General features: G+C 35.7%; 3 protein-coding genes across 3 annotated transcripts; 1 reads left to right on the plus strand and 2 right to left on the minus strand.

The window, feature by feature from the left end:
• Positions 1–1,774: 1,774 nt before the first annotated feature.
• RH36 (RNA helicase 36) lies at positions 1,775–4,644 on the minus strand. Its single transcript, XM_008227916.3, has 6 exons — positions 4,001–4,644; positions 3,270–3,592; positions 2,905–3,108; positions 2,737–2,818; positions 2,382–2,480; positions 1,775–2,251 (listed from the first exon to the last, which is right to left on the minus strand). The coding sequence occupies exons 1-6, from the start codon at positions 4,607–4,609 to the stop codon at positions 2,093–2,095; spliced, it is 1,476 nt and encodes a 491-aa protein (XP_008226138.2). The 5' UTR covers positions 4,610–4,644; the 3' UTR covers positions 1,775–2,092.
• A 1,059-nt stretch (positions 4,645–5,703) lies between these two features.
• LOC103325732 (peroxisomal 2,4-dienoyl-CoA reductase [(3E)-enoyl-CoA-producing]) lies at positions 5,704–8,921 on the plus strand. The gene is made up of 5 exons (XM_008227915.2): positions 5,704–5,971; positions 6,935–7,094; positions 7,683–7,852; positions 7,926–8,148; positions 8,504–8,921. The coding sequence occupies exons 1-5, from the start codon at positions 5,786–5,788 to the stop codon at positions 8,656–8,658; spliced, it is 894 nt and encodes a 297-aa protein (XP_008226137.2). The 5' UTR covers positions 5,704–5,785; the 3' UTR covers positions 8,659–8,921.
• A 386-nt stretch (positions 8,922–9,307) lies between these two features.
• On the minus strand, positions 9,308–19,340 carry FTSH12 (FTSH protease 12). The gene is made up of 19 exons (XM_008227914.3): positions 18,782–19,340; positions 18,289–18,473; positions 17,896–18,122; positions 16,867–17,144; positions 16,434–16,511; positions 16,108–16,350; positions 15,878–16,018; positions 15,603–15,770; positions 14,493–14,605; positions 13,670–13,886; positions 12,915–12,986; positions 12,112–12,231; positions 11,897–12,013; positions 11,626–11,802; positions 10,921–11,040; positions 10,723–10,797; positions 10,382–10,489; positions 10,163–10,243; positions 9,308–9,926 (listed from the first exon to the last, which is right to left on the minus strand). Exons 1-19 carry the CDS (start codon positions 19,193–19,195, stop codon positions 9,849–9,851), a joined length of 3,012 nt encoding a protein of 1,003 aa, XP_008226136.2. The 5' UTR covers positions 19,196–19,340; the 3' UTR covers positions 9,308–9,848.
• Between the last annotated feature and the right edge of the window lie 2,793 nt (positions 19,341–22,133).

Consider the following 22,133-nt stretch of genomic DNA (forward strand, 5'->3'; position numbering starts at 1 on the left):
AAAAAAAAAAAATTTGAAAATCACAGGCCCTGCAGCTACCCGGGAAAAGCTGTTTGTGGAGGAAGACCGGGTACGTGCATGACACGTGGACATGGCTTAAAAGATTTCAACACGTCCTACAAATTAGGAATTTTTTATCTTTAATTTTTTGGAAACAAAAGAATGAAAATAAAAAGGTGTTCCTTCTTCTAGATTTACCTTCTTAAAAAATTGGAACTCTTAAAGAAACTTAATGAATGCATTCTTAAGTACATCATTAGAAGAACAAACAAGGAATTTGATAATATATGTGTGTTTGTATAATTTAATCAAAGTGTTAATAGCATTATATGTGTTCTGGTATTTGTCGTACTATAAAGTTTGTAGGTATATATGTGTGTATATATACACATACGCATATGTATGTATCTTAGTATATAAATATTAGAAATAATAGTAGAAGTGTTAGCTTAGTATTAGTGAGTGAATACTATACCTTCTCGTAACTCTTTAGGTATTTTTGGATTTCCGTATTGCAAAAACCTAATACCATAACAAAAAAAGTTCTGCCATATGTTTCGATAAAAAGAAGCTGGTAATTGGTCAGTCTCAGTATTTACCAAAACCAAACCAATTCTTTTTGGTATTTTGCTTTTGGATTTTTCGATTTCAGATTGTGAAAATTCATTAATATACCAAAATTAAAATTCGGTTGGTAACCGGTTCATTTGGTTTTCACCAAACCTAACATTTTTCTTAAGTTCTTCCATGTATTTCAGTGTGGTATTTTTCAATTTTGGATTTTTTTTTCTCAATTTTCGAATTGTAAAAAGCGATTTTCATACGCAAAAAATCGGTTGGCAATCGATTGGTTTGGTTATTACTAAACCAAATGGCAACCTAACCGGTAAGAGAAATACCACTAAACATAAAGATAGGATAGTTACAAAAATACTATGATGGAATTTGAGGGTAGCATATCCGGACTCGCTAATCACAATTAAGTATCGAACTTACTATAAATATATAGGATTTTTAATTGTTTACCCCATGAACTATCACCCTAATCGAACTTATCCCCATGAACTAAAAAATCTGTCAATTTAGCACATGAATTAAATGAATTCGCTAATTTCACCCCTACTGTAGATTCCAGATGATTTCATCCAAACTTCCATCAAAATTCACAGGTGGGTCTTACTTGGCTTTGATGTGGGTCCCACTCATGTGAGGTCGAAATTGCCTTCTAGTTATATTCTACGTGAGCCTCGCGTGTGAACTTTGACGAAACTTTAGATGAAATCATCTGAAATCCAACGATATGGGCGAAATTAGCAAATTCGTTTGGTTCAAGTGCTAAATTGACAGATTTTTTTAGTTTATGGGGTAAGTTCAATTAAGGTGATAGTTGGGTGAAACGAGACATTGCTCAAAATATATATGGTCCTCTCATGTGTTTTGAGTCCAATATTAAAATACCTCTAATAAAGGCCAATTAGTATTCTTCACTTTTTCTACCGTATACTTTTTCACATTAAAGTAATCTGAAATAAAAATAGTACGTATATTATCAAAGAAACTTAAAACTCAAGACTTACGACTTGAGACTTCAAATCAAATCCACCACCTTTCTTGGCAATCGTTTATATGGAAGTTTTTCTACCCAACCCCATTTCCCAAATTTTCATTTTGTCCCTTCGCAGAGTAAGCACTTCCCTCGCATGAAACCAGTTCTTTTTCTTCTTTGAAACCAAGAATAAGAGGGAAGGCTGAGCATAAAAGAGAGAAATGCAGTAGAGACCGAGTGGCTTGAGGATTTTATTCAAATTGTGCCAAAGAAAATTTCTTTCTTAAATTAAGTCACTTTTCCAGACATACAAAGCTTGACATTTTTTTTGGGAAGAAGATTTCATTCATAAGCTTGACACAATTAACAAAAACAAAATAGTAAGATGAAAAATAGATATTATATTCTTGTATTAACCGCCTATACTACAAAAAATGATACAATTGGCATTTCATGTTGCATGGCCAAAGATCTTGTTGTAGACTTGAACCAGGAAAGCTCTATAATCCATATGCAGAGAGCGCAGAGGACGAAAGGTGGAGCCACTTATTTAGCAGATTTTTCTCTTCTCCTCTTCAGACTCCTTTTCTTCAATAAACCTTTCTCTGCTAGGGTATTTAGTTTTTGTTTTTTCCGTTCTTTTTCTTTCTCTTCAAACCCATCATCCACCATCTTCATCGCTGCAACACGCCTAGCCTTGTAAATCTGCACATTGGGGGTGAAATACATAAGCTAACATTTCCAAACTAAATATGGACATTGACGAATTGACGAATAATTTTTCCACAAGCTTTACCAAGCCAATAGCTGGTACATATATTTACTAAGGCAATACCTTGGTAATATCAGCAAGAACCTCATCCTCCTTGCACTCAAATTTCTCCATTTGTTTCCCAACAACATCTTCTATTTTATGAATGAGCTTTACATCATTCTGCAAAACACAATCTCCCTGTTTTAAACAAAAATACTACTCTCTCGACAAATAATCTCTTTATTTTTGTTTCAAACAAAAGAAATGAAAATTAATAAAAAACCATCTTCCTCCCAGTTCTCAATAGTTAGAACTGTGAACTGCAAGTGAACGACCACCACAGATTTGTTGGGACCGGTGGAAACTAGGAAAGAGATTACTGAGCTACAAAATGCTAATTTTAACTCAATTCACAATGACCAAGTCTGCTACTTACTTGAGTAACAAGGCTGATAGCTAATCCTCCTCTGCCTGCTCTTGCAGTACGCCCCACGCGGTGAACATAATCCCTTGGATACCTGCAAGTAGATTGGGGATTAAATCCTACTTGAACTACTTTTTCTACAAAGAGTAGCAATAATTAAAATCCATTGCCGAATAAGACCTCGGAATGTCGTAATTGATTACTAGGTCAACTGTAGGAATGTCCAGACCACGACTAGCAACATCAGTTGCGAGCAACACAGGAACCTGTCCAGATTTGAATCGATGTAATGCAGCAAGTCTTAGAGACTGAGCTTTGAATGAATGCAATGCTGAAACTCTTTGATCAAGCTCCTCCAATAACAAACTCAAAAGGTGACAACTTCTGCTCACACATCATAAAATCATAGATTAATAATTAATTAATGATCTGTAAGTCAATTGGTTAGACATTCAACAATAGAGCCACCCATGGAACTATAACATAAGCACTAGAAGTAGAAGAGCCCGAGAAAATCCAGACGAAGATCTTAAAAGAAAGAATACCTGCAGGTTGAGACAAAAATGATGGCAGAGCGAACACCCATATCCTCAAGTTTAGACAAAATGTATACCAGATACACATCCTTCACATTTTGGGATATGAAAACATATTCCTGCTTAAGAGTGTCAACTGTCTTGAAACCTTCATATGCCTCGTAGAAGTATGCCTTATTTTCAGAAAGTTCAATCAGCGTTTGGAGGTCACTCGTCATTGTTGCAGAAAATAACAGAGTTTGCCGACTCTTTGGCAAGCAATGAAACACCACCCTCAACTCCTCTTCAAAGCCAGCATCCAATACTCTATCTGCTTCATCAAGAACTAGGAACTGAAAGAAAATGAAATAACCTATAACTATAAGTGCTGAGTTCGGAACTTCAGAGTGAGTACGACAAATAAAAACACCTTATGCGTCCTGGATAACTTGTAAACAAGCAAAATCCATTGCAAATTTTTTATCTTCAAACCACCTTTTCATTAAAATTCCTAATCTTCCCATCAGATATCCCTTTTCAAGTATCATCTACAAATCACCATTTCTTTAAAAAAAATCCTTTGCTTCCCATGCATGATCCCATCTTCATAAAGAGGCCGAAATTTCAGATAAATCATTACAATTCCTAAATTTAAAACACCCACATTAACACAAACAATCCACACATCAAGAATAATTGAATTTCCAAATACTCAATAGGTTTTGCTTCACCACATTGCAAGCTAAAATAAGACCAATTACCTTGGTGTTGGAGAACACAAGAGGAATATCCGGATTCTGCTGAAGCAAGACCTTAACCCTTCCCGGTGTGGCAATCACCACATGCGGTCTAGCCATCAAGCTCTGAGCCTGGGTCAACATATCCATGCCTCCCACAATCACAGAGCACCGCAAGTGCAGAGACGACCCCAGACCCCTGAACTGCTCAGCCAGCTGGTACGCCAGCTCCCGAGTCGGAGTGATCACCAGCGCGAAAACCCCGAAAGGGTCCTCGGCGAGCCGCTGCAGTATCGGCAGCGCAAACGCCGCCGTTTTGCCACTGCCGGTCTGGGCAAGGCCCAAGACGTCCCGTCCCGCCAGGATTTTGGGGATACAGTGGGTCTGGACCGCCGTGGGCTTCCGCATACCGAGCTCGGTACATGTTCTCAGGACCCAGTCGGCGAGCCCGAGGTCGGAGAATGTGGCGGCGGAGTCAGTGTTAGGGTTCGTGGATTTTTCGATTTCGGTCTCAGTGCTGGAGGGGTCTGGCGTAGGAGTAGGGTTAGGGGTTTGGGAGGGTTTTGGGGTCTTGGGTCTGAATGGTTTGAAGAGAGGGAAGTCTATGTCCACTGTGTTTTCTTCTTCGTCCATGGTGTTTGGCTTCACTGAAAGTCGAGCGCTTGGGACGAAAGTTTTAACCTTTAACTTAGGGTGTGGCAGAAACGACACCGTCTGGCTGCTCCATAGTTAGCGCCAAAATGAAAATAATTTAATAATAAATAAGGAAATTTGTATAAATATCATCTTAATTTTTAGACATGTACATCATTACCACATGAATTTTTAATTTTTAATTTTAAATACATGAATTTTGTAAAATATTACAATCCGCCATCTATATCTGACCCAGTTAAAGTCTAACTCTAATTTCCATTGGTCCAAAAAAAAAAAAAATTTCCGTCAATTAATTATAATTTAAAAAAAGGAGGAGGAGAAGGAGGGGGATGAAGTTACCTAGATGGGCTTCCTTGCCCCCATCGATGCTATTATGTTTGGTATGATGTATTCGTACTGTTGGTTTTGTGGTTTTCATCTTGATCAATTTGTTTATTTTTCATTGTTCAGTTTTGTCTCATGTGTTAGCCATGTTTATGCAATGGGGGATAGTATTTTGGACTAACAGCGTAATAAAACGCGAGATAACTTTTTTATATGTTCTTGTATGATTGATTGGAGATAGCAAAATAATTATATCCTCATTACAAATTTTTCTACATGATTACATAAGTAAGGCTTAGATTGGATAATTGGGGAAGAAGATAGTTGGGTTGGGTTTTTCGAAGAGGTACCCTATGAGGATTGGATGAGACAGATGGGGTGTTTGTGATGGCAAAGAATTCAACTACCGTAGAAGTATTTGAGTCACTTTTTGATATGTTAATGCAACATTCCAATATACTAATACAACTTTCCGACATAGCAATATGAGATAAGTGGAATACCGTCGCGGTGGCATCCTGTTACATGATGTAATGCAAGTTCTTCCCTAGGTTGAGATTTGAGAGAGAGAGAGAGAGAGAGAGAGAGAGGGATTGGCCTGGAGAATATTATTTAATTCACATGGCGTCATATCATTCCATACATCAAGTCCACACGTGTGCGGCATCAGTTTAACAGATTTTTAGACGGAAATACAATTTCGCAAACTTAAATGACGTTTTGTCATAAAAAAAGCCTTTATTTTGGACCACGAACTGTATTCTTATATGAAACAAAACAAGAGTTCCATAGTGAGAAAGCAAAACAGAGAAAATCAGATTAATAGAGATGGAGTCACCGTTCAAGGCTGATGTGGTGAAAGGGAAGGTGGCTCTGATAACAGGAGGAGGGTCGGGGATTGGGTTCGAAATATCAACCCAATTTGGCAAGCATGGAGCCTCCATTGCCATCATGGGTCGACGCAAGCAAGTCCTTGACTCTGCTGTCTCGGCTCTTCGGTCTCTTGGAATTCAGGTATCTTCTGTTTTTCAAGCTCTTGCTTTTTGTGTTTCTTCATCTGGGCTCTCTTTTTTTTAGCTTTGGGCTTGTTTGGTTGCTCAGAAACTTGAGGAAAATGGAACAGACATACTTCTGTTCTTGCCCATTTTGGGTCTCTTTGTTTTCTTTTTTATCATTGAACTACTTTGGTAATTGGGTGATGAGAAAACTGAGGAAATTTATTGAATTTCCCACTATGCTTTAATTCCCCATCTGGTATTTTTTTTTTTGTTTTCCTGTCGTGGGCTTGTTTGGTTGCTGATAAATGAGGGAAGTGAAATAGATTTTTTTTTTTCCAGGAAATAAAAATTATGGTTCTGCTTGGTTGATGGAAAAAGCTGGTGAAATTCTGAATTTCGTTTCGGAGTTTAGTTTATACTTTGATGCCAAGTGTTAAATTATGCACGTTTGGCTGTCTCTTTTGCTATGTGATCGTGGGATTATATACTTTGGAGTTGCAAAGGTGTGTTTCATTTATTTTAGTTACAACGAGGTCAATTGATTAAAACTAATAATTCGAAGACAGAAATGCATTATGGTTTGAGATATGAAATTAAAAGTTGAAAACTATGAGCAACACAAGGAGGTAGGTTCTAGAGTTTACTTGGCGGCTTGTGGGTCGCTGTGGTCTTATTCACTGGCATCAACTGGCTCAAAATCCAACTGTGGGAGTAGTGGTTTAGTGTTAGTTCATAAGTTCTAAAATTATATTGATTAGTTTACAGTGGCTGCATCGACTTGTTCAACAATAATACAAAAAATTACAGTTAGTCTGCTAAGGGTCCATTCAAAAGCTTTCTGAGTCACTTTTCTTGGCTGCTTCCAGGCACTTATCTATATGACACTGACTTGCTTGTGACATGCAGACATTATTTCTGACTTGAAATTAGTTGGTTATATAGCTCTAGATTTTATTTTATTTTATTTCTTTCGTTTCAGGCTGTTGGTTTTGAGGGGGATGTTCGTAAACATGAAGATGCAAAAAGAGTGGTGGAATCAACTTTCCAGCATTTTGGTAGGCTTGACATACTTGTGAATGGTGCAGCTGGCAATTTTCTTGTATCAGCCGAGGATCTATCCCCTAATGGATTTCGAACAGGTTGGGTGTTGTAAGAGTCTTTATCATCTTTTTGCACATATGAATTTGTTTCAACACATGGTTATTATTATTCATGTCATTTTGTCATCAAAAGAAATTCTCCTTGTGGCTGAATGGGCTAAAAGTTTTTCTAGCCAATGGTTGATCGAGGACGATTTTTGGTGAAAATTTGCTTAAGTGTGAGGTTTTCTCTAGCTTGGAATCTCATGTTCAATGTGTAAAATGAACCTTTTGGAAAGTTCAAAGACATTAAGTTAACAGAGAAAATAATTAACATTATGAAGAAATGCTCAAATCAGAAGAAAGCAAGAATGCATGGATGCATCCATAACTTATGAACTGATCTACTTTTTTATGATAAGATCCAGGTGTCTTAGCCTTTTAACTCAATTGAAATAGGAGAATAGAGAGTAATAACAGTAAAATGGGATTCATTGTCAGATCAATAGTTGATTTTCTGAGGTAATCAGTGACTACTTAAAGTCATAGTATTGATTATCTTTGGTGTTCAAAACATATTCATGTTATAGGTACTTCCAGATTTTGACCCAAAAACAAAAAATCATTGATTTCATCTCTTCCCTGCAGTTATGGATATTGATGCTGTTGGAACATTCACAATGTGCTACGAAGCACTCAAGTATCTTAAAAAAGGAGGACCAGGAAGGAGGTCATCTGGTGGTGGAACAATATTGAACATCAGTGCTACTTTACATTATACAGCTTCTTGGTATCAAGTCCATGTATCAGCTGCGAAGGTTTGTTTGTTAGGTTTTCAGTTGTTATATCTTATTTTTGTGATAAACTTATTGAAGTATTCCTTTCCAACAGGCAGCGATTGATGCCACTACAAGAAACTTGGCATTGGAGTGGGGAGCTGACTATGACATTAGGGTGAATGGAATAGCTCCAGGCCCCATTGATGATACGCCTGGCATGAGTAAACTTGCACCTTCGGAGATAAATAGCAAAGCTAGAGATTACATGCCTTTGTATAAACTAGGGGACAAATGGGATATTGCTATGGCCGCCCTTTACCTTGCTTCGGATGCAGGTTGGGTAACCCTTGCATGCAATTTTGTATCATCGCCATATTTGTACGGTACCTCTTGCATAATCATAAATTTTCATGCCGAAACCAGATAAAATGATAGTTTGAGGTAATGCAAGAATCTGTACGTGTTCCATGTGCATCTGATTTTGGACTATTTTGTACACATTGTCTCTTGATTGATGCTTCAACTTTTTAGTGCCATCACGGTCCTATTATTCTTTTGGTGGAATAGAGCATGCATACGCAACTTAAGTCAATAGGAAATAGTAGAAACAAATCATTGAACCAGTTTTGTTACCCTTCTCTTTTTCCCTTTGTTTCGTTGGAAACTTATCCATCATTATAAATTTTGCAGGGAAATTTATAAATGGAACTGTCATTATAGCTGATGGAGGACTTTGGCTGAGCCGGCCTCGCCATCTGCCAAAAGATGCGGTGAAGCAGCTTTCACGATCAGTAGAAAAGAGATCTAGAGATGCACCAGTAGGGGTTCCAAGGAGCAAGTTGTAAGGCATAGAATAAGTACATGATCATTTTTTTTTTGGAGGAACTTTCCTATTGAGGGGCAATAATATGCTAAACTCACACACGCTACATAGATGCTAAGACTCGAACCCAGAACCTTGTTTAAGGGATCAATTGCTCCAAACCACTGCACTAGTAGGCCCTTTGCATGTGCTAAGTTGTTAGCATGCTTATTTTGTGTTTATGTTATATCTTAATAAGTTTGGAAAGGTAATAATAAAATGGGAGTTTCACTAAAACACCCAAAATGAAGGTTGAAATTATAAAAAAATCCAACACCCAAAACACTTTATAAACACACCCAAAACCCATCATTACACACACTCAAAACCCATTTATAAACACACCCAAAAAGTTGACTTTGGGGTTGATTTTGGGTGTGTTTCTATGTTTAAATAGTGGTTGGATTTTTTTATAAATACATGTCTAGGATTGGGTTTATTTATAAATTTGTATAATAAAATCTTCATGGGATTATTAATTTTGATTTTTCCATCAATTTAAGCTGCCTAAACATGAAAGGTGCCATGACAGTGACTTGAGGCTTGCTGTCGCAAATGAAGCAAAAGCTATAAAAAATAAATAAATATATTAATAATAAATAAAAAAGGGAAAATTCAATAGAAGCTCAAAATTTTGAATGCTCCTGAAATTTCTGAACCTATTTTATATATGGTGTAGCTTACATCCTTACAAAATAAATTTTGGTTATGCTTTCTGAGTTTGCAATATTTGAAAAATGAATGATATATTTGAGCAGGAAAAGAAAAGAAAGAACTATCAAATACAAAATTGACGCGAAGTACCAGCCGAGCCTAATATTCTCTCTCCAATAAACTCCAACTTAGGCTCGTTTCAAAACACATAACCATCCTTTTACATAGTCCACATCTTGCTTTAACAGGCGATTGTTGTCTCTTTAGCTAGCAATATTTGAGGCTCAGCCGTTTATAGGTATCAGGAGCTTCAACAAAGTCGACTTTTGGGGCAGATGGAAAACCCTGATATGCAATGTCACTGCCATCTCTGCTGGAAATTTAACCAACAGAGTCGTGGACACCCAGGTAGCTTGGCTTTCAGAGGAAACTATCTAGCATAGTTTCTCATACTTCCCATGCACCATGACAAAAGCTAAAGATTTGACCAGCAATGAGCTGATGAGTTTCAGCAATATTTTAACATCTATGCAGTGGTGCAGGATATATGTCCAGCGGCTGATATCGCAACTGATCATTATGTGGCAACGGTCCATCCTAAAAATTAGCCAAATAACACACGTAAGTTGGAATTCATTCAAAAGAAACTTATCTTCCAAAATACGCTTTAACAGGAGGAAGAAAGCTACACAGAGAAACAAATATTATAACAAAAGAAATTTATATAAAACCATTGAGAAAGCTATATTCAGAGCAAACCGTCCCTACGAAATCAATGAAATTGTAAAGCTTAAATGGATATCTACCAGCTTAACAACTATTGAAATGAATACCTCTTCCAAGTTTATCTGAAATGGTTTTACAAAATCCTCGAACATCACTGGAGAAAGGTCCTTCATTTTCTCCTCTACCTCCTATAAATAGGAAGACAAGATTGTGAGAACACACATCTAACAAGTTCAGTGCAAGAATTTCATTAGATATGAAGATAATTGTTATCAAATCAACATTACAGAGAGAATGCAATAAGAGAAGGATGTTTTATAACGTACCAAACCAGTAATCCTCGACTTCTCTAATAGTTCCTCCGTAATCAGGTCCAATATGTGCCTATTGTTCTTCAAACCATTCATTGCGAGTTCTTCTGTTTCTTCAATGTACTGCAACAAACACCAAACACTCACGAAGTGTTATCATCTAATTTGTCATGTCATTGTGCACCCATAAGCACATGGGGACTGAATACATAATGATCCTGCCTCAATTATTTATACCAAGGCATTTCCTAAGCCAAATCAAAGTAAACAACTAGCTTCAACACAACCACTAACATTCACTAGTGTCCTTTCCGGATAGCATGAAAAATGATAAAAAGTTAAGCAAATTAAATTACCCTTGTCAACTCTCGAGTAAATAGCTCAGACACTTCAAGAGTCATATTGGCTGGAATAACATGAGGGTCATCCCACTAACATCATGAAGAAAGATAAGAAGAATTAGTTGATGAAGATAATCAAATCAAAAAATAAAAATGATGGAGGTTCACAGCATATTTTTGTAGATATTTGCAAGTAAAGAGAAATAAGATTACCCTGTATCTTATTAACTCGCCATCTGGACTATCTGGTCGATCCACAAGTCCAACTCTCTTTGTTAAAGCTGTAAGCCCCAACCTTGAATTTTGAGGGCTGATTACCATCTCTCGAGCAATCTGAAGAGATTACTTAATTGAGGAAACGGATATACCAAATTGTGTATTAACTGCTACTAATATGGCCTTGGTGATCTACTAGGAAACATTTGTGAAATTGTTCGGAAGGTCAAGATTCATAATTAAGACAAATCTGGTGAAAACTCATGTTCCTTATGAGATTAAAATGCACTGTGCATTTAAACAAGGAATGTTCATCACAGAGATTACAACACAGAAAGAAAGACTGTGTTTCACAGTACTTCTGCAAAGAGGATTACTTACATGCATACTATACTGCCTATTATTAAATATAAACACATTCAAATTTTTAAAATTTAAGCCCCCCTAAAAACCATGGTTGTCTGTATCAATAACTTTGCCTGATATGAAGAAGGAGAGAGATAAAAAGGAAATGAGCTGAACACACTTTCATTGCCTAAAATAAATGAAAACACCTTAGATCACATAAACTTTAAAGCAAATAAGTATATTGCTAAATGGGCAATTTATTTGTACAACTTTGAGCTAATTGCACTTTCATTTATTTTTCTTCCAGAGAATAAATTCTGTAAATTTATATCATATGAAAGGAACTGTGATTACCTTTGTTATCTTTTCCAAATCATCCCTTCCTCCATCAGTTATGTCATCACCAAACACGACACGCTCAGCACAACGCCCACCATGAGCTACCACCATTTGCATCATCATGTAGCCAAAGGTTGTATAACCTTGGTCTACCATATCTTCTCGGGGGAAGAACACAGATATTGCAGTTTCCTGTTCATATTACAAATGAGCTTCGTCAGAGAGCAACTCCCACAGAATTTCAATAGCATCCACCAATGATTGTTTTTATCACCAGAATTTGTACCTTACCACCAGGCAGAAGCTGAGAAAATGCATGCCAATCAAATTGAGGAAACAGATGAGCTAATACTATGTGACCAGCTTCATGAACAGCCAGCAGTTTCTTCTTTTCCGAAGACACCTATGATGTAATTATATACAACTCAATCACTAAATTAAGTATTATATAACATTTGTCACTCCAAAAGAAACACCAAAGAACAACCAACATGGACATACACTTTGTTCGCATTTCTGCTGCTCTTCTTCAGTAAGGAGTACACCCATACCCTCAAGCAATTGTTTATCTAATACATCAACAATGTCTTGCTGGAAGATCTTTGAATGCCCTTTCCTCACCTGAAAAATGAAGGGTAGAAAACAACATGCAAAGAAACTTGAGAGAACTGTTCAGCAACACTAGATTGCAAAAAATGCATGAGAAACTTTCTTTTCAAGATAAAAAATTAAAAGTAGTTGAAAGTTACATATCATGTGAAACATCACTTAAATTTTTTATTTTTATTTTTTTTAATAGAAACATTGTATTGATAATCAAGAGGAAAAATCCTCGATCAAACAACAAGACCAAAAATAAAGTGTCTGACCTACTAAGATTGAAAATAATTCTGTAATTAAAAAACACAAAAAACACAAACTTCTGTAAAATCATCTTAGGACTGCCATCATGTCTCTCATGATGGTAGAGTAATGATAGTCCTTGAACTGCCCCGAAACCGAAGCCCAAAGAGATGCCCAAAATTTAATTCTATCCCATAATTCCTCAACCCTTACTCCTATATGACCCTGAATATTTTTTAAATTGAGATCCCAGTACATAGCAAAAGCACCCTTCACCTAATATAACCGTTCACCAAGAACAGTAACGTCACCATAGTTACTACCGAAAGTTGAATAAGGAAGCATATTATTTTTCCAAGGGCCAAAGCATCCATATTTACTTAAGGATCCTATTTCAAGAGAAAAGTCATACAAATATAAAGCTTATTAAGCAACTTTGTATGTTTGTAAGTTTTACTTACTGACATAATTGCTGCTTCATTGACAAGGTTCCGAATATCTGCCCCAGAAAAACCAACAGTACGGAAGACAAGCTGAAGTGGAAGAAAGAGGAGGCAAACAGTAGCACAAAACCAAGTTAGATTTCCATCCCTACTATATAAACAGCAAAAGGTAAGCACCAATTACCAAAATAAAAAGAACCAAACCTAGAGACGAAATCATCACTGGATACAAGACACTTAACATAATATATATGAATCTTTAGAGTGGAAGAGACAATATGCAGCCAAACGCCAAATATATTTTCTCAAATAATATGAACAATAAAGAAAGCACCAATTACCAAAATAAAGTACCACAGCATAGAGAACCAACAGACAAAACAAGCACTATATCTGCAAGATATCTGAAAAACAACCATATATCTCCCTACTTAACCAACTCACGCAAGTATAAAAGAAAATATGCATTGAGGTGATCAAACATTGTGTTTCTTTGGGAATCCGTATGTGTAAATTTCAACAGTCGCTCATGGTTCAAAAGTCAAGAGTGTTTTCCACCATTCATATTGGTGAAAATCAATGAACAAGAACAGTCGTACAACAATAAAGAAGACAATGAGAGAGAGAGAGAGAGAGAGAGAACCAATTCATATGCTCATTGTTGAATGGTTAGCTTTAAATAATGTCAAATACCATGACTAATCGCAGAAAATTCAACTTCTTAAGCATGACTTTGAAGGAATAATGCAAAACAAGAAACATCAACCACTTACTTTCCCAAAGTCTACATCTTCTGCAAGTTGCTTTCCTGCACTGTGCACACCAAAAATTTGTACTCGTTGCTTAGCATCAGGCAAACCAACATACAGTCGACGGTCAATACGCCCAGGTCGAACAAATTCATGGTCTAGTTCATCTGGCCTATTGGTAGCACAAATGAATATCACAGCTTGTCTGAGAGAGAACCGATCAACACCAATTTTTTCCTTCCTAGACACGATCAAATACTGAACATTAAAATTCATTATATAAGGAAAAATGAGAAGTTTGCATGTAGCACCTATCATAATACACTAGACGTAAAAAAAAGATAAACATTATGGCACAGAAAACACTAACTGATTGTTATTGGAGAGCAACCTATGATGCCTAAAATAAACCTTCAAAATTAGACGTTAATAACTTAATATTCTTACCAAGAAACCTGTATTAATCTTAGTCGATATAACTGTTCAGTAACCAAAACTTCAAAACTTTCCATGGGTAGCCACATCAATGCAAGGCCACAGTCCAAATAATATTAAGCAATTAGTCATGCAAAATCTGCCACAATGGTCTGACTTGTATACTCTCCAACAGTAGAATTCAAATGGTATTATTTTTCAAAGTGATTTTTACTCTTTCCCACACATAAAAGTTATAGTCCAAAATAACATGATGAAGTAGACTACAGAAAATAATCAAACCACTATGTCCATTTTTAACTGAACGTAGGTTGGCACATGAAATATATATCTATATTTATAATATAAGTTGAATTTAATTAGTACTGCTTAGATAAAAGCAAAAATAAATGTGTTCAAGTGATACACGTACTCTCCATCGAGCTGTGCAATCAAAGCCTCAAATGTTGCACTTCTTCGAGGATCCAATCTTGCATGCCTTCCAGCAATAGCATCAATTTCATCCACAAATACAAAAGAAGGAGCCTGAGCACAGGGTAGTGAATTTAATGTTTTGTCTTAGTGTGATTGATTAGTGAAAAATAAAAATAAAATATCCAGATTGAAAAAACTCCACGACGGCTGTTCTAAAAAGTTTTGTTTGTGGGCTGGCCTTAAAGCTCCTGAGGTTATGTAAAAATCTGTTTTAGTACATTCCATGGCAGAAATAAACAAAGCTTAGAAATTAAAAAAGTACAATAAGGTCAACCAGATATGGTGAGATAAAAACTTCTATGATTTTTTTACACCGTGACATTTTTAATATACTGAACATCAAATGTTAGACAACCAAACTAGGAAAGAAAGAAACAGTGAATTAAAGTGGTAGGTGAAAGAGCACTAATCTTATCAACTGCTGAGCACATATAGGACAGAACAAGCTTAAATTTTAAGATCTTTTTTCAATGCAAAAGTTTTCATAAAGAGTCATCAGACCAATACAGACCCATTTGGAACAAAGATGATAAAATGAGTATGAGCTAAGCGCTCAAATTTTAGGAGTTAACTCATTTATCACAAAGAAACCAGTATCCTAAATCATACTATTAGGACAGACTAAATTATTTATTTCATCATCTGTGTAAGCACAATAGCTCCATAGCATTATGACTTACAGATTTATGACAAACATCAATCTTTTGTGGATTCTCCTAAAAGAAATCGCATTTTACTAATCTGCAGTATTGCATTTGAAAATTAGAAAGAGAAGAAGAGTAATGCTACACTTACCACATTTTTATCCCACATTTCTATACCACATGATGTGGCATGTCCATATTATATGTCACATCAATTAAATCAATGAAGTGTATTTAAATTAAGACAATTAGAAAAACAAATACTGGAATAAATCATAAAAGAAAAGAAAATATTAAATCATTTTAATTGATGTGGTTGTCCACCTCAGCTGCCACATAAGATGGTATAGGGATGTGGTATACAAATGTGGTAAGAGTAGCATTATTCATAGAAGAATGCTTACATTTCTCCTTGCAATGGAAAACATTTCATTGATTCTTGCAGCACCACTTTTCTCACTATCTGTGAACTCAGCACCTGAAGCAAAAACAAAGGGTAATCCGCTTTCCTTGGCAAGCGTCCTTGCAAAAAGTGTTTTGCCAGTTCCAGGAGGTCCAGAGAGAAGAACACCCTGTTATGAATAATCATCAAACAACTTTTCTCTTATAACATTTGCAATATTTAAGGCAAAACTCCAGTAGAGTTGCCTTTATCTTTCATGATTACAGAAAAACTTACCCGGACAAACTTGACATCTCTTTCATAGTATTGCATTGGATTTCCCATATAAATCATGAGCTCATCAAGAAGATCCCAAACATCACCCCCCAACACAACTTCCTTGGACATTGATTTTGTTTCCCCAACATCTCCGACTGGCTGAAGGAGTGTAAAGTGCAATAAGAACTCAATAATCTACACAGTAGGAAGATAAATAGGGACAAAACATCTGGAAATTAAAAATTTACCAGGATAAAATTTTCTGCATAAGCCATATCAAAAAGCTGGTTATACTTTTTGTAAAGGAAACGCTTAGAAGTGATGTGCAGAAGCATCACAGACTCGCGTATTAGCCAGAGAATAAGTATCCCAGGCACCAATGCAATCAGAACTTTCATAAAGTAGTGGATCTGGCGCTTTTGAAGAAGATCAACTTCAGCTCCAGAACTTGAGATAATCTCAAACAAGTAAGGGTCTAGGGGGATATCTACCTACCATATAAGGAAAAACACTAAGCATTAATAAGTCAAGAGATAAGATCAGGGTGATTGTTAAAAAAAATTGGTAAACTTACGACATATTCTAATGGAAAACCCTCTTTCATAGTAACATATATTCTTTTTAGGTCCTCCGTGAATACAACAGCAGCAACCTGTCCAAAATAAATTAAAGAATCAGAAACTACCTACCCAACCCTTGCTAACAATGTTGGCAAAAAAATCCTCCAGATGCATAATGTTTAGATTGGACATGTGAATGCAGAGTTGGGAACTTGTTCAATATAACATCTTATTTTTTCTTTGGATAAGTGAACAAGTTTACTTTGTCATTGAACTAACCCATTTAGATACTAGAGAAACCTAAATAATATAAACTCTTCCATGAAAACCAATAGATGCATAAAGAGAATGCATACTTAATGCTAAACCAATCAAAAAGGAACCAGTGAATCTATACACAAGGAGAAAAACAAAAAATAAATAAAACAAAGGAGAGAAACTTGTTACCTCAGAGCAATCAAGCTTTTGAAGAAAGTAGGTATAAGGAAGTCTAGGACGATACATCCACCATCTTTTAGCTATCCATAGAGCCCGTGTTCCCTGTGTCTCTGTTACCTTTTCCATGACATCCTTGCGAAGACTGTTTTCTACCTCTTTCATGTCGAATTCAACTACATACTTAGAATTTGCAGAGTCCAACTGCTCAGCTAACTTTTCTTTTTGAAGTATCTCATTCCATATCTTAAGTCTTTCACGCCATGTTCCTCTATTTTCTTGAACTTCACCTGCAAAGCAAACATCAAATGAATTGGCCAGAAGGTTCCAAAGGGTAGATAATACCAAAAACAGTATTCATAGATAGATCTGAAGAAAAATTCTCAAGTCAAACTTTACACGATATCTAACAAGAACCATAAATCAGTTGAAGTTTTTGTAATCTCTAGAATGCAGATTTACAGTAAACATACACAGATATCAAATCACACAATTCTCTGCGACCATTCCTTGAGATTCAGAGTTGTTCATGTATAGAGGGGTTTCAGACCAAATAACCTACATAGGCACTTAGACAGCCAACATTTATAAGCAGAGTTGAAAAATTAGATATCTGACAAAATTTTCTTTCTATTAAGGTAATAACTTTCTAGAAAAGGCTGTACATTTTATTACAAGAAAAGAAAATTTTGTTGGAAACAAAACAATGTCAATCATTGTGGATAAGTTGTCCACTGCTTACAATGTAAAATCTACAGTACAGCACAATGATTACAATCATTGTGGACAAGTTGTCCACCGTATCTAGTTTAGCTATCACACACTTGCCACATACACATGTAATAGGATATAATATGTTCACAAATCACAATTCATAATATGCTATGAAATCCTCATTGGCAAAGAAAATATAATTGTATCTTTTTCAACATCAAAAATCTTCATAGACAGAGAAAAATTTCCTTTTACCAATTTTGCCATGCTGGACTTGTAATGAAGACCAACTCAAAACACTTATGCAAGTGGCAAACGGACACTAACCAGAAATCCCCAAGTCTTCTTTCAGTTCCTTTTTTTCCTCTTGATTTAATTTTACATCACTGTCAATAATTTGTTCTACATTGTCCTGAGGCGGCGGTGGGTCATCATCCCATGCATCCTCTCCCACATAAGAACTATCATGAACAAGTGTTCCATCAGGTCTTTCAACAAACTTCTTCATTTTCAGGCCTTTTGGTGTAGTCTTCCTCCATATACTCTTCTTAAACCTATAATGTAAGACAACCAGAGGGCCTGGATTAGTGAAAGCAGAAACGAACTACTTAAGCGTCTTGTTTAAAACCTTATCTATGTCAAGGAAATATCTAAACTTCAAATCATAAATGTGTTTAGTCAACATGACCTAAAGGACAGATACACACAAAATCAACTTACCTTCTAACATTACTTGGAGATGGCTCGGGAACAACTGCCTCCATATAAGCCTCTGTCAACTCTTTTCTTTGACGATCTGGGAGAGGAGCTCGAATTGCTATATATATTCTTTGACAAGAAACTACGGCAAGAAAAATATAGAAAATCAATGCAGCAATTCTTTTGGATTCCCATGCCTTAATATCCTGAGAAAACAAATGAAAATGACCAATGTGAAAAGACAAAAAGAGGGTGTAGTTGGCATATCTATTGTAAAATTCGCACAGCACAAAACTATTTCAAAAGGGCCGACCTCCATTCCTTATGAATTTGATTGTTCATGTGCTTAAACAATTGCAAGTGTTAATACAAAAGGTTACCATTTCCACTAATCCGAAGCTACATTTAGTGCTCGCCTCAACTTAATCAAAACAAAAAACTGAACCTTGTAGCTTCAGTATCTTCTTACACTTTCTTTGCAACCAAACAGAAATTAAAATTAAATACAACTTACCTTCCAACGTTCCCACCGATTCCAACTGACGAACTTTGGCACCAACTCAGTCTTAAACCGTTCCAACTCAGTCCTACCCTTCTTTAATCCACCCTCAACTCGCCCCACATACTCACCCACCTTCACATTAGCATCCTTCAAATCAAACCCAGTTTCCTTCTTCACCGACTCACCAAAATTCGACCAGAATCGCTCCGAACCGCGCCGAATTGACTGAGTCAGACTCACCCAAGAAAACCCATCAGACCCATTTGAATTTGCAGACCCCATAACACGAAAAGTGGGTTTTTTCCGGGAAATTTTGGGTCTGTGCTTTGTGGGTAGGTTGAAAAGGACGGGTCTTGCAGATGGCTGGATGAGTTGGGTTGAAGAAAAGAGAAGTGGGTTTGATTTGTATGTGATTTTAAGGTCCATTTTTGGGTGTAGAATTGAGAATTACGAAGATTTCATAGAAAAAAACTTAATTTGTGCGCCCTCTCATCTGTTGTCAGTTTTCAGTAGTTGAACAGAGCAGTGGTGGTGTTTTAAGACTGCTCAGGTTTTAGAGGTTTTGGGGTTTATCCGTTATGCTGTTCTGAAACATTTTTTTAAACTGTCGCACACAAAAAAAAAAACCCTAAATTCTCATCCAAAAAATGGAAAAACCAAAAAAGCCTTAAACTAATTGGGAAAAATGCACACTAATTATATTACCAATAAAGATAGCCAGACCAGATAAGTTACATCAGAAATCAACTTATGCATTATGATAAATTTATAGCTTCAATGGTAAAGCATTTTATCTTCGTATGTAGGGTAAAAGTTCGAGGAATGCTTTCACTTTTTCTTTTTTAGCAAAAGAAAAATTAATAAAAGCACTTTTGTTTTATGGTGTCTGGCAGGGACAGTCCCTATAAGGGACTAGTTTTTATTTTTTTGGGTTATTTGTAGCAATGATTCCTCAATTATACTCGACATTACATTTTGGTCACTCAACTCAAATATTAGTTGCAGAGGTCACTCAATTAGGTGTTGTTGGGTGTTATGTTGCACCATTAATCCCTACCGTGCAACACAACACTCAATTGAGTGATATCTATAACTATTTTTTGGAGTTGAGCAACCAAAATGTAACTCTAAGTATAGTTGAGGGATCATTGCTGCAAATAATCATAACTGAAAAGTCACATTTGCCCATAAATAATCTAAGAGATGCTTGTCACGTCATCATTTTAAACAGAATAAGTCACAAACTTGACGGTAGAGACTAATGGTGCAAAATGGTGCAACACAATACCCAATTGAGTGACTTTTGCAATTAATATTTGAGTTGAGTGACCAAAATGTAACTTCAAGTATAATTGAGGGATCATTGCTATGAATAACCCTATTTTTTTAGTTAAAAATTTAATTTAGCCCCTATGCTTATTAATGACAATTTTTTAACATTCTTATGTAGGACATCTCTGTAAAGTTATCTCTAAAATGAAAAGTATTTCTGTCTTGTTCTTACTTTTTTAGCCTATTGCCAACTTATTTTATTTATATTTATTTTATGAACAACCTACTGCTAATTTTCCTCTCATTGATAACTCTCTTCATACATAATCCTTTTAAGTGAAATAAATAAATAAAAGAACGAATTGGTAAGCTGTAGTACTTGCACCTTTATGTTCCACTATCCGATGCATACATAAGGTAAATTTAGCTCACCCAATTTTAAAATCCTGGTCCATCCCTAGTGTCTGGTGAATCATTTAAAGGGTAATGAAAACTGCCCTAAGAGTGACTTAACTCTAATTATTAGTCTTTTTGAAAGTAAATTGATAATGTGACATTGTCCCTGTTTTCTTTTTGGAAACTATTCCACTTGTGTTGTTGGTGCAAGAACCTTTTCATCAATTAGTATAAAAAGCTTAACAGTAAAAGCCATGAGCATTTACAAAAGGGTCCAAAAACGGCACCAACTGCATAGGATGCAGGAAAAGGTTGCACTAGAATCCTAGATCTACATACATAGTAGCTGTAACTTCTGTGTGAAGTTTTATTTGGTCGGAAGCTGGAAAAGTATGCATAAAAAAAGACAAGTGGAGAAAGCAAAATACCAATTGCTTTTCTTAGAAGCGAAACAATAGCAGGAAATGCTAGTCTGTTGTGCTTGTGTTATATCTTGACGTTGAGAGAATAAGTTGAGACATCGAGATAATTCTCCCTGAAGATAATGTGTACAATATAGTAACTAACTGCTTGTGTAATAGTATCTTTCTTCTCAACAGTGAAAGTTCTCCTACATTCAAGGCTCATATCGTCACTGATTTGAAAAACACCTAGCTCATACGGAGTTTATAATTCAAATACTCGAGAGTGCTTTCCTAATCATGAAGTCGTGAGTTCAGTTTCCTCTCCTCTAATATTTTTCGTATTTAAAAAACACTAACTTGTTGCAATAATTACATATTATGCTACATATGACCTACCCACTTTAATACCTCTACCCCATTTGCTTTTATCCCATGTTTTGTTGTTAACCATGAGACATATGACCTACCCACATTGCTAAACTGTTAGTATGAACAATAAATTCAAACAGAAGTTACCTAATCATTGGTTTAGTACATACCATACTAAATTATTGATAAGAGGTAAATTTAAACTTACTATGATAAATTGCTAATTACACATTATTCTACTTTTACCCTACCTACTTCAAGGGAGCTTTTACACTAAAGATTCTAAGTTAAGAATTGGTTAAGGCTTTCTAATCTCAGCGATTTATTAGATATATTGGCGGGTCTAATATGCAACACACATGCAATCCATCGTCCAAGATTAGAAATTCTTAACTAATTTGAACATAAAATACTTAATAGAGAGTCCTCAAAGAGACCTTAATATGCCATGACCTTAGAATGAGATAGCCTCTCATCATCCTAAACTTTTCTATATTGTGAAGTAGCGATTCACTTTAGAACTTCAAATTTATCTTTATTTCACGTGCTCATATTTTATAAATATATGGTCAAAACAACTAAATATATTACATTGTCAGACTGTCAACATAGGCAACGCATTTAAACAAAACCTAATTAATTGTATGAAATGTTATTACATAACATAAGAAAGAATTTCCCATATTTATATATCCATAATGCTGGACTCAACAAGTGTTTTTTTAATTTTTAATCATAAAATGATGATATAACATTGTGTTAGCTGTAAAAGTTTAACATCATAATGTATTCAACATTTATTTATTTAATAAAAACAACCAATAATTTCATTTAAAATAATAAAACTAAAGTAATAAACTATCCCACGGGCCAGACCCGAAGCATTGGGGTGCGATAAAACAGCCAAGACCCGCTTGGCATTT

Source organism: Prunus mume, linkage group LG3, assembly GCF_029339155.1.
Source record: "Prunus mume cultivar Tortuosa linkage group LG3, ASM2933915v1, whole genome shotgun sequence".
NCBI lineage: Eukaryota > Viridiplantae > Streptophyta > Magnoliopsida > Rosales > Rosaceae > Prunus > Prunus mume.

Bases quoted from the DNA above. Each gene is read 5' to 3' on its own strand.
- RH36 (XM_008227916.3), bottom strand. From the start codon at position 4,609: ATGGACGAAGAAGAAAACACAGTGGACATAGACTTCCCTCTCTTCAAA. The intron at 3,109-3,269 runs GTATTCTTTCTT...ATGTGTGAGCAG, and splicing joins ATTTTTGTCTCAACCTGCAG to AAGTTGTCACCTTTTGAGTT. The intron at 2,819-2,904 runs GTCTTATTCGGC...ATCTACTTGCAG, and splicing joins ATCAATTACGACATTCCGAG to GTATCCAAGGGATTATGTTC.
- LOC103325732 (XM_008227915.2), top strand. From the start codon at position 5,786: ATGGAGTCACCGTTCAAGGCTGATGTGGTGAAAGGGAAGGTGGCTCTG. The intron at 5,972-6,934 runs GTATCTTCTGTT...CTTTCGTTTCAG, and splicing joins TTCGGTCTCTTGGAATTCAG to GCTGTTGGTTTTGAGGGGGA. The intron at 8,149-8,503 runs GTTGGGTAACCC...TAAATTTTGCAG, and splicing joins TTACCTTGCTTCGGATGCAG to GGAAATTTATAAATGGAACT.
- FTSH12 (XM_008227914.3), bottom strand. From the start codon at position 19,195: ATGGACCTTAAAATCACATACAAATCAAACCCACTTCTCTTTTCTTCA. The intron at 15,771-15,877 runs GTAAGTTTTTCT...TATTCATAACAG, and splicing joins GAGATGTCAAGTTTGTCCGG to GGTGTTCTTCTCTCTGGACC. The intron at 12,987-13,669 runs GTAAGTGGTTGA...CTTCCACTTCAG, and splicing joins AAGATGTAGACTTTGGGAAA to CTTGTCTTCCGTACTGTTGG.